This window comes from Castor canadensis, chromosome 11 (genome assembly GCF_047511655.1).
Source record: "Castor canadensis chromosome 11, mCasCan1.hap1v2, whole genome shotgun sequence".
In the NCBI taxonomy this organism is placed as follows: Eukaryota; Metazoa; Chordata; class Mammalia; order Rodentia; family Castoridae; genus Castor; species Castor canadensis.
In genome coordinates this window covers 49,626,770-49,638,971 of record NC_133396.1, presented here as the reverse complement: position 1 = coordinate 49,638,971, position 12,202 = coordinate 49,626,770, and the positions used below count along the sequence as shown (strand labels likewise).

Here is a 12,202-nt window from a genome sequence, read left to right as displayed (position 1 = left end):
AAGGAAAACAAAACAAAACCAACCACCCCCACCCCTGCCACAAAACCTCACAGTTTTATTATACACTCATTATGGAGTATCCACAGGTGACTGGTTCCAAGAACCTCTGCAATACCAAATTACATAGATGCTCAAGTCCCTATATAAAATGATGATGTGAAAAAATCAAACCAGCAAAAAGAATAAAATAAGGGATAGTGTTTGCATATAGCCTATGCATAATATCTCTAGGTGACTTATAACACTGATACAATGCTGTCTAAGTATCTGTTGTACTTTATTGTATAGGGAATGACAAGAGGAAAGAGTCTGTACATGATTGGTAACAGTCACAACTTTTTTCTCCAAGCTTCTTTTGATCTGCTATTGGTTGAAGTCACAGATATAAACCTGCAGATAAGGAGGGCTGACTGTATTTCATGTCTTAAGTTACTGTGATTTGGATTAATATTCTGGTACATCTTTAAATTCTCTAAAGCAGATTTATTACAACTCAAAAACAGCAATTCAAGAATCCCATGACTACCTATTGTTCTCACAAAAAAATGTGACAAAAATCCCAATAAACTCCCTTAACATCCTCATCAGAGCTGTCAGCAAGAGCTCAACCAGTTGTCATTTGGCACTTTATGTGCTTTAGCGACATGAATCCTGGCATGTAGATATCAAAAACAAGTCTTGTCAGAGACAAGTTTGCAATAGGATGGTGGAATTTAACAGAAAGCAGAGGAATCAATGAACAACATGCCAAGCATACAGCTGGCAACCTAGAAAACAGAGAAAATATCTGCAAATCACATACACATATACACATACAATGTAAGGGACAAAAAGACAAACAACCCTATTTAAAAATGGGCAAATGGACTCAAATTGGCATTTCTCTAAACATATGGCCTAAATAGCACAAGGAAAAAAATGTTCTCCATCACTGGTCATTAAGAAATGCAAATCAGGTTGGGTGTGGTGGCTCACACCTATACTCCCAATTATGAGGGAGGTGAAGGTGGACTGTAGTTCGAGGCCAGTCAGCCCAGGCAAAAAGTTAGTGAGACCCCCATCTCAACCAATAAGCCAGGCATAGTGGCGAGCTCCTGACATTTCAGTTACAAGGGAGGTAGAGGTATGAGGATCATAAAGCATCAGACCTTATGTGAAAAATAAACTAAAAGCAAAAAGAGCTAGAGGTGTGGCTCAAGTGGCAGAGCTTGCATAGCATACACAAGGCCCTGGGTTCATCCCCAGCATGGCAAAAAGAGAAAAAATTAAAGAAGCAAATCAAAGTCCCAATGAGATCCCATTTCTTATTAAAATGGTTGCTTCTGAAAGAGGAAAAAAAGTATTGTGTGTGAAGATGTGGAGAAACTAGAACCCTTATACAGTGCTGGTAGAAATGTAAAATAGTGCAGCCACCATAGAAAGTTTAAGGGGTTCAGCAAAAGTTGCCAAGGCATTGGTGGCTCACGCCTGTAATCTTAAGCTACTTTGGAGGCAGAGATCAGAAGGATCATGGTTTGAGGCCAGCCCGGGCAAATAGTATACAAACTCTTATCTCGAAAATACTCAACACAAAAAAAGGGCTGACAGAGTGGTTCAAGTGATAGAGTGCCTGTCTAGCAAACATGGAGGCCCTGAGTTCAAACCCAGTCCTGCCAAAAAAAAAAAAAAGTTGACATAAATCTCCACATGATCCAGCTACTGCACTGCTAGGTAGACACTGCATAGAAATGAAAACATGTACCTGTCTAGAATGATACACAAATGCTCATAGTGGCATCATTCAGAGCCAAAAGGCGGAAACAGTTCACCTGCCCATCATGGATGAATTGTAAAGAGAATGTACAAAACAGAGTGCTAGTTAGCCATGCAAAGAAATGAAACATTAATGCATACCACAACTCAGATGAACTTAGAAAATATGCTGACACAGCCAGGTGTCAGTGGCTCACGCCTATAATCCTACCTATTTGGAAGGCTGAGATGGGGAAGACTGCCACCTAGGCCAGCCTGAGCAAAAAGCAAGATCCAAAATAACCAGAGTAAAAAGGCTAGGGCTGGAGGCATGGCTCAAGCCATAGAGTGCCTGCCTTGTAAGTGCAAAGCCCATTAATGGGAAACATTCAAGACAGGCAAATCCATAGACACAGTGAGCCGAAAGGAGACTGCCAGGGGCTGGGGGTGGGAAGCATGGGGAATGATTAATTAATGGATATGGGGTGTTCTGAGGTGGTGGGTTCGTAACACTGTAAGGTTACAAAATGCTACCGAATTGTACACTTTAAAATTTATGTTGTATCAATCTTACTTCAATATAAAATTAAACATTAGAAATCCAAAGCAACACTGACACTCAAGGTAGTTTCTTTGGAAAATTACTCCATAGTCTAAAACAAAGCCTTGACTGCTCCAAGGCAAAAGACTGACATGTAAGAATCTAGCTACCTAAAATGGAAGTGAAACAATACCCCACAAACACGGAGCTACACCCCTTGCACTACCTGGCAGAGGGATATTTGTTGTTGCTCTAACATGTCCACTCACATGGATATATGGACAACTGACACCGGGCACTGTGCACAGGCAGGTTCCAAGATGGCCAGAGATGGAGGAAAGCAATGCCATCAACTCACTCTATCCCATACTCACTCCTTTTTGGCCAAATGAGATAACTTCAAAGATGCACAAAGCTAAGAATATGATTTTTTTAGCATGGTTCAACAGACAAAATTCAAATGCCCTTGTGATTCAACATAAAACAAAACCCACATGACATCAAGCAGCTAGCTCCAGGTTACTTTGCTCTGTTCTTATACACTTATCTGGTATTGCCAAAAAATTTGACTACATCAAAATAATAACTTCTTTTTCTCAAAAGTGTGTATTATTACTGTTGGTAGTGGTGATGGTACTGGAGTTTCAACTCAGGGCCTCATGCTTGCTAAGCAGGTACTCTACCATGTGAGACATGCCCTCCCCCCTCCTTCGCTTTAGTTATTTTTTAGATAGGTTCTCATACTCTTGAACCATGATCCACCCTTGAACCATGATCCTCCTATCTATGCCTCTTGCAGAACTGGGATTATAAGCATATACCACACTACCCAGTTTATTTGTTGAATGGGGCCTTGATAACTTTTTTTACTCAGATTAACCTCAAACGGTGATCTTCCCCATCTCTGCCTCCTGATTAGCTGAGTAAATATACTTTTTATAAATTTGCCAATTCTCACTCAAGTGGACTAATATTGTATTCAGCTTTTATATCTGGCTTATTTAACATAATGTTTTTAAGGTTCGATGTTCTAACATACATAAAAATTCATTTCCACTTATGGTTGAATAATACTTCATTGCATGTATATATATTTTTGTCCATTCAACTGGCTATTGTGAATAATGAAAACTGACATAAAACTATCTGCTCAAAACACTACTTTCAGTTTTTTTTTTTAATTTTTACTTTATTCATAGGTGCCTACTTTCAGTTTTGATGTATCACTAGAAGTGGAAGAGCCGGATCATGGTAAATCCTATGCTTAGCTTTTTTAGGAGCTCCAAACTCTTTTACATAACACCTACACCACTGAAATCTTGAGAGTCTTTTCCTGAGCTGGCAGAGTGACTCAAGCGGTAGAGCGCCTGCCTAGCAAGCATGAAGCCCCGAGTTCAAACCCCAGTGCTGCCAAAAAAAAAAAAAAAAAGTTTTTTTCTGACAACAGAATGAAATTAGAAATAATTAACAGGAAAAAAACCTGGAAATTTATAAATGCATGTAAACTGAACAAATAAACTCAAAGAATCAAAGAAAAAATCTCAGGGAAATTAAAAAATAACTTGAGACAAATGAAAATAAAAACATGACACCAAAACTTATGGGAGGCAGTAAACTCAGTGCTAACAAGGATATGATAATGCAAATGCCTCCATTAAAAAAGAACTCAAGCCTGGCATGATGGTACGCATCTATAATCCCAGCACCAGGAGGCAGAAGCAGGAAGAACTCGAGTTTAAGGCCAGTCTGGACTACAGATCAAGACCCTGTCTAAAAAAAAAAAGAGGAGCAGGAGAGAGAGAAAGACAGACAGATACTCAAGGAACTAGGGAGACAAACTTGTAGATGGGAGGAAATAAAAAAAATTAGAGGGGAAGTAAGTGAAATGAAGAATTAAAAAAAAAAAAAAAACCAAACCAATGAAGCCGAAAACTTCTTTAAAAAGATCAACATTTATTACAATGACAAAAGAGAGAAGACACAAATAATTATAATTAGAAATGAAAATGGGAATATTTCTACTGACCTTACTAAAGTAAGAAAGATTATAAGAAAATAACATGAACAATTATATGTCATCAAATTAAAGAGATAAATTCCAAGAAATACATAATCTACCAAAACCAAAACATGAAGAAAAATAGACCTATAATTATTAAGGAGATCGAATCAGTAATCAATCCCCCAAAAAATAAATGTCAAGGACTAGACTGAGAAAGATTGAGAGAGACTCAACCTTCCTCAAGGGAAACACTTCCTAACTACTTCTAAGAGGGCCTGATACCCAGTGATACCAAAGCCAGATAAACACACTAGAAGTAAACGGACTAATATCCTTTATGAATACAGATGTAGAAATTTTCAACATATTAGGAAAGTAAATCCAGCAACAAATTAAAAGGATTATATACCATGGCTGTGCTGGATTTATTCCTAGAATGCTTGGATGGTTGACCATATGAAAATCAATCAACCCACCTAATACATTACAGAATGCAGGGAATAATCTCACACAACTATTTCCACTGATTTAGGAAAAGCATGTAACAAAATTCAGTATCTTTTCATGATTAAAAAAGAAAAACCCAGTGGATAAGGGCTGGTAGAATGACTTAAGTGGTAGAATTCCTGCCTAGTAAGCCTAGCAAGCATGAAGCCCTGAGTTCAAACCCCAGCATCTCAAAAAAAAGAAGAAAAACAGTGGATAAACTAGTAATGGAAGGGTCCTTCTTCAATCTGATAAAGGGCATATGTTAAAAACCCATGGCTAACATAACAATCAATGGTGAAAGACTGAAAGCCTTTCCTCTAAGGCCAGGAACAAGACAAGGACACCACTTCTAATCGACTCAATACTGCACAGTCTAGCCAAAGCAACCATGCAAGAAATGGAAATAAAAGGCACCCAACTTAGAAAAGAAGATGTAAACATATCTGTTTGCAAATTAACCTGATATTATACACAGAAAGCCCAAAAGTCTGCTCTTCCTCCCAGTTCTAGCTTTTATTAGCCCAATAATAAAAGAAATCAGCAAAGCCACAGAATGCAAAAACCAACACACAAACATCAACTGGGTTTCTATACAATTGCAATGAACAATCTGAAAAAGAAATTAAGAAAACAATTCCTTTTATAATAGCATCAAAAAGAACACTCAGGTATAAATTCAACCAATGAGGTAAAATAAGACTTATATTACTAATATGCTGAAAGAAATTTAATAAGATTTAAATAAATGGAAAGACATTTCATACTCATGGATTAGAAGACAATATTGTATACTATTCTGCTCGGTGCAGTGGCTCATGTATGTAATCCTAGCTACTCAGGAGGCAGACATCAGAGGATCGGGGTTTGAAGATAGCCGGGCAAATAGTTCGTGAGACCCTATCTCAAAAAAATAATAAACCCTTCATAAAAAAGGGCTGGTGGAGTGGTTCAAGGTGGAGGCCCCGAGTTTAAGCCCCAGTACCACAAAACAAAAACAAAAACAAAAACAAAAGGTCAACACTACTCAAGGATATACAGATTCAATGTAATGGCTAGAATAAACCCAAACACATTTCTTTTTTTCTAGAAACAGAATAATTCCAGCTACCCTGGAGGCAGAGATTGGGAGGATCACAGTTTGAGTCCAGCCCCAACAAAAAAAAGTTAGTGAGACTCCCTTTCAACCAACAAAGCTGGGCATGGTGGTGCGTACCTGTTACCCCAGTTAAACAGCAAGCATAAATAGGAGGATCGCATCCGAAAGTGCAAGACCCTATTCCCAAAATAACTAAAGCAAAAGGGTTGGGGGTGTGGCTCAAGTGGTAGAGCACCTACCACTCAAGGCAAGCTGGAGGCCTTGAGTTCAAACCCTAGTACCAACCAAAGAAGAACAGAAAGAAAAATCCATCTAAAAATTTTTTTTATTGTTGTACTGGAGGTACATTATGACATTTACCAAAGTTCTTACAATGTATTATAGTTGAATTCACCCCCACCATCATTATCCTTTATTCCCCTCCCTTCCCCCATTCTTGGAATAGTGTCAACAGGTCTCATTTTTCCACTTTCATACATGAGAAAAATCCATCTAAAATTGGTAAGAAATCTCAAGGAACCCAAACAGCCAGATAATCTTGAATGGAGTTTGAGGACTCACATTTCCTGATTTCAAAACCTACTACAAAGCACAATTCAAAGTGGTTCTGGAAACTTTGGTGGTGGTTGTGGAAGTGGTTTTGGTGGCAATGACAATTTTGATCAGGGAGGAAACTTCAGTGGTTGAGGTGGCTTTGGTGTTAGCTATGGTAGTGCTTGGATATGGTGGCAGTGCAGACGGCTACAATGAGCTTGGTGATGATGGATCTGGAGGTGATGGAAGCTACAAAGATTCTGGCAATTACAACCATCAATCTTCAAATTTTGGACCCAGGAAGGGAGGAAACTTTGGAGGCCAAAGCTCTAGCCATTATGGTAATGGAGGCCAATACCTTGTTAAACCATGAAACCAAGGTGGCTACCGCGGTTCCAGGAAATCAACCTTAGCAGGACAGGGCCAGAGAAGTGACAGAGAAACTACAGGTTACAACAGATTTGTGAACTCAGCCAAACACAGTGGTGGCACAAACACAACATGTTTTAGACAATAGTCATGTGTATTAAGGACTGTTATTTGTGACTAATTGTGTCTGTTCTGCAGAAAGTGTAAAGCATTCCTAAAAAAGGATTTTAATGCAGACTTTTTTTTGGCACCCATGCTGTTTATTGCTAAATGTAATAGTCTGATCATCACAATGAATAAATGTGTCTTTAAAAAAAACCACTGCAGGTGGACAAGCCCTTAAGAGCAGGCACAGAATCAAAGACGTGACATTGTTAAGAATTCTATTTAGAAAACATGTCTTAAAGGAACATGAAACTAATTTCTAGTTTTAATACAGGCACATGAAACTTTTAATAAAGTCATGGACTCCTAACACAGCAGAGTTGGATCATTCTATATACCATGGTTTTGTTTCTTTTTTAAAGCAAACTTTGTAAGAACGTTCATTCTAGCTTAAGTAAGGGCAGAGTTTAATCATCAGTTTGCTAAAAATGAATTATCACCACCAATTTTTAAAGGTGATTTCTGTAGATGATGCTGGATAAGGTTCTCCAGAAAACTTTAAGCACAAGTATCTTTCCAATTTCCTATAATCCTTTTAGCAACGCTCAATCAGAGCCAGGTGTAATAATTCGCAGTCTAAACTGATGTGAGAATGAGATATGGTGGGAACACTCTTCGTTTATATTAAAGCAAGTATCTAAAGGGCTGGTGGAGGGGCTCAAGTGATAGAGCACCTGCCTAGAAAGCATGAGACCCTGAGTTCAAACTCCAGTACTGAGGGGGGAAAAAAAAAAAAGCAAACATCTACGTTAAGTGGGAATGGTAGACTTCTATAGCCACACTGCCTTCATCAGCATCTTTTCCCTTAGTCAATGTAAAAAGTCATCATGAGGGTTGCAGATGTAGCTCAGTGATATAGTACCTACTTAGCTAGCATGAGACCCTGGGTTCAATCCTTAGCACTGCAAAAATTAAATAAATCATTATTAACTGCCTGGTCTCTTTCCTTGGGTCTACAGCTGATGACAGGCTCTGTGTCCATTAGTTCTCCTTCCAAACAGGCCAGATAGCTCATCGTTAACCTGAACCCCCCCAATTTCAAGCACCCTTTTGGCAAACAGTTGCTGTTAATTTTAGTTAAAAATGAGATAGGTCCACAGGAGATAAATGAGTTACTGTAATTTCACCTCTACTACTAAAAAAAAAAAAAACCCTTACAAAACTTGAGGGAAACTGTAACACAAAGAAGTGACGAATGGATTTGTTTTGTGAATTTTCATACTTTATTATGAACCAGAACGTCATCTAGAAATGTTTCCTTTATACATCATAGCTGTTGCAAAAAACAAATTAGGTGACCGACTCAACATGTCCATAATAACAGCTGACTCATATAATATATCACATCAGAGATCTGTTCTGTCTTAAATCTTTAAAAGAAACAATCAGAAGAACAGGTTCTACATGTGGGTATTGGGTAAAACCACTGGACCCATCCTTTACTGCTTACAGAGAGCTTTAAGGGACACAGACTCATGCAACAACCTCACAAACTACATCACATTAATTACAACTTCTTAGTTTAACGATTTCCAGAGAGCAGGAGATTACAGAATTTTAGGGGGAAAGGCCTACAAATATTTCCTAACATAATTGCTAGGCCTGCATGAAGTATTTTCCAAAACAGGTGCTCTGGCTTGGATCCTTTCAAATTGACTTTCTGAAGCATATCCTAAAGAGCTCACAAGCAGGGCTGCAGGTGTGACTTCATCTGTTGAGTGCTGCCTTTGCAAGCACAAAGCCCTGAGTTCAAACACACTCCCCCCACTCCCACCAAACAAAATCGCACAAGCATTTAACCTAAGACATTATTTTGCAGGACAGAAAGAAAAACTGACATCTGTCAGAAAATAAAAGAGTAAAATTGAGCTTTATGTTACTTCCAGAATGCAGGATAAGTTTGAATTTTTTAAGTACATGAAAGGCAAATTTATCTTGATGCCACATGATATTGAATTAGGTTTTTCATGAGCCTGCATTACTGGAAACAATGAAAATCCATTGCTGGAAGTAATAACAGATCACATATTACATAGAACTCCACATTGATGCCAATAATCTAATATGGCCATGCCTCAGTATCTGCACAGGGTTGGTTACAAAACTACCTCTCTCAGGTAACAGTATCTGCAGATGCTCAAGCCCCTTACATAAACAAACAAACAAATAAACAAATGGTATTTGAATATAGCCTGCACACATCTTCCTGTATACTTTAAACCATCTCTAGATTATTTAACACAATGCAAATGCTATGTAACAGTTGCTATTGTATTAGTTAGGGAATAACGACAAAACAATGTTGTACATGTTCAGTAACAAACAAGTATTTTTCCTGAATATTTTGTATCTGAGGTTGGTTGAACCTACAGATAGGAAGGGCTGCATTTAAGATCATTCTTTGCAAATTTTTGTCTAATCTAGGTCCTGTGTTTCAAAATGGAAAGATGAGAATCTAATATTCATTAACAGAGAAAGCACTAAAAATTTCCTATCTACACTTCAAAGCAAGTAAGTGGAACACAGAAAGCCACTGCCCGCTATCACTTAAGGTTACATAAAATATTAACACCAATATAAAAAAAGCCATAAAGGAAACTGGGTACAACCCACCTGAGCTCACTTTTATCTTTTTTTTCCCTATAAAGTTTTCCAAGAAGGACCCAAATCATTTCAGATAAAAGTGGACTTTTGGAGGTGTGAACTGCAAGCTGAGGGCAGTGACTGTCCTGACTCAGGAGGTGCCTTACCCAGGTTGTGCCGCTTTGACTTCGCATGTTCATGGATGTGTTTCTTTGTGAAACAGCCAAAGAAGACGCAGTAGAGGCAAGAGTGGAGCCGGTTCAGGTGGACGCCACAGACATGGCAAACGCAGGACTTCGCCTGAAATTCAAAGAGAATCGATAAGCAGTGTGTGATTCAAGAGGAGTTCTCAAAGGGAAAAACAGTGATAAGAGAAAGAATTGGGAATTTCTTCAAGTTCTTATTATTCTAAAAGATCACCCTATGTATCCTTTAACTCCTCAAAAGTAATTTAGTTCAAAACTAGCTCAACTAAAACTCAGTGAACTACTGAAATATTTACTGCATTCTCCCCAGTCCCGACGGGTGCCCCAAGAGAGTGCTGTCCCCACTCCAGGTGAGCAACATACCTAGCCACCTTTACCCAGGTATCAATTTGAGGCTTGAAAATACAGGTTTCAAGAACTCAGCAACTTTAGAAGCAAAAAAAAAACAAAGACCGTAAAAAAAAAAAAAAAAGGATTTGAATCAAAGCAGTACACAAGAACCAAGAAATAGACCACAGAACCCTAACAATTCAACTGCAGAAAATTCAAATGATAAACAATTCTATACATCCACACTACCCAAGAACATGCTGTTTTACAGCACCGTGTGAAGAGGGGCCGGCATCTTGGCACAATAAGGATAATCATGAATAACAAGAGTGAATTATTTATACTGAATTAAAAAAAAGAATCCCAGCCAGCGGTGAGGATGCACACCTGTAATCCCAGCATTTGGGAAGCTGAGGCAGGAGGATCATGAATTTAAGGCCGCCTGGGGTATCTGGTGAGTTCCAAACCAATCTGGGTTACTTACTGAAATCCTGTCTCAAACAAACAAATTAAAAACCAAAAACAATCAACCAAAAACAATCCCAAGTCCATATGAATTTAACACCAAACACAGGCACACACTAGCCTTCTCTTAAAAGTCTTCTCTGTAAGAGAATCATCTATTGACTACAGTGGAAAGATAAAAATACAAAACTCTTCATTTTAGTAATAAATCATAATTCGTCATAGTAATAACTGACTCAAGCAAGAATCAATGAATACTAAAACCACTGGGTAAAAAAAGCTGAATGGACAAACTGTGGTACATACACTATGTTATTCTCCCAGAAAAGGAAAGAAGCACTAATATAACATGATAAAAATACAATCATAGGTGAAAGGTGACAGACACATAAGGTCACATATTGTAGTAATTCTGCTTATGTGAAATATTCAGAATAGATTAATCCATACTGTAGAACCAAGATTTCCAGGGGACAGAGACAAGGAGGGCAGGAAGCAGGTAAACGTGCTATAACTTGGTGGAAGTGAGTAGTGACCACACAGCATGTGAATACACTAAATGCTGCTCAAGTGCACAGGTTAAACAATTCACTTTATGTTATGTGACTTTTACCTCACTAAAAGAAACTGCTATGACTTGGATCTTAATGTATTCCCTAAACCCATGTGTTACTAAAGGCTTGATCACCAGCTAGTGGTGCTTTAAGAAGGTGGGACTTTTAGGAGGTGGAGTCTGGTGGGAGAAAGCTAAGTCATTGGTGGTGTGTCATGGAAGGGGCTTTTCAGACCCCAGTCCCTTCTTCTTTCTCTTTGCTTCCTGGCCAACATGAGGTGAGCAGCTTCCTCTGCCATGAACTCCTGGAGATGCTCGGAGCTGGCCAGGATCACACATCTAAGCAGACACAGGGCTGGAACAAAAGCCTCAGAACCAATGTCTTAGGCCATGCTTCCTTTGAATGTGGAAGGTGATTCCCAAGTCTCAACTACATGTGTAAAGAGAATGACCCAATTTTAGAGCCTCATTTAATCCATGTTCCTAGAGTCTGACCAGAGTTGCTACCAAGTTCTGACACCTCTTACTTATTTTTATTTATTTATTTTGGCAGTACTGGGGTTTGTACTCAGGGCCTCAAGCTTGTCAGGCAGGTGCTCTACCACTTGAGCCACTCGACCAGCCCAACTGACACCAAAATTCTACTCTAATTTCTGTTTTTTAATGCTCCACTATAGATGCTGGCCAACATAAAACAAAAAGGGAAGGAAAAGACTCAACTATCCATCAGGCAGGTAATTTTAGTCCTGAAAACTAAGTTCACCTACTTCCTATCTAAGCTTTTGTCGACTTGGTATCAAGCTGGCAGGATCTGTGTGCTAAAGATAGGAGTATGGTAGAAGGATGATCCAGCACTATTGAAGATCTTGCTAAAGGAATTCACAACCAATTCACAGGAAATACAGAGGTCAGAAGTATTTTGAACTTATACTATGAGTGTGCAATCTGCAAAACCCAGATGATGGGAAAGTCAACAAGTCAAAATGCCAAGTTCTTTAACAGATAAACTGTAAGAAACACTAAGAAAAAGAAAGGGATGAAGAGAACCTGTAGAGTAAGAGATTTAAAAGACATCAGGCTGGTCATGGCAGCACACTCAGGAGGTGGAGGCAGGAGGATTGTGAATTTGAAGCAAATC

General features: G+C 38.7%; 1 protein-coding gene across 1 annotated transcript in view; it reads right to left on the bottom strand.

The window, feature by feature from the left end:
• The window catches only part of Usp22 (ubiquitin specific peptidase 22), a 47,719-nt gene that overhangs the window by 26,233 nt on the left and 9,284 nt on the right, over positions 1-12,202 (bottom strand). The window contains exon 2 of the mRNA XM_020172435.2: positions 9,678-9,810. Coding sequence (XP_020028024.1) covers positions 9,678-9,810 — 133 coding nt within the window. The remainder of the gene's footprint in view (positions 1-9,677; positions 9,811-12,202) is intronic.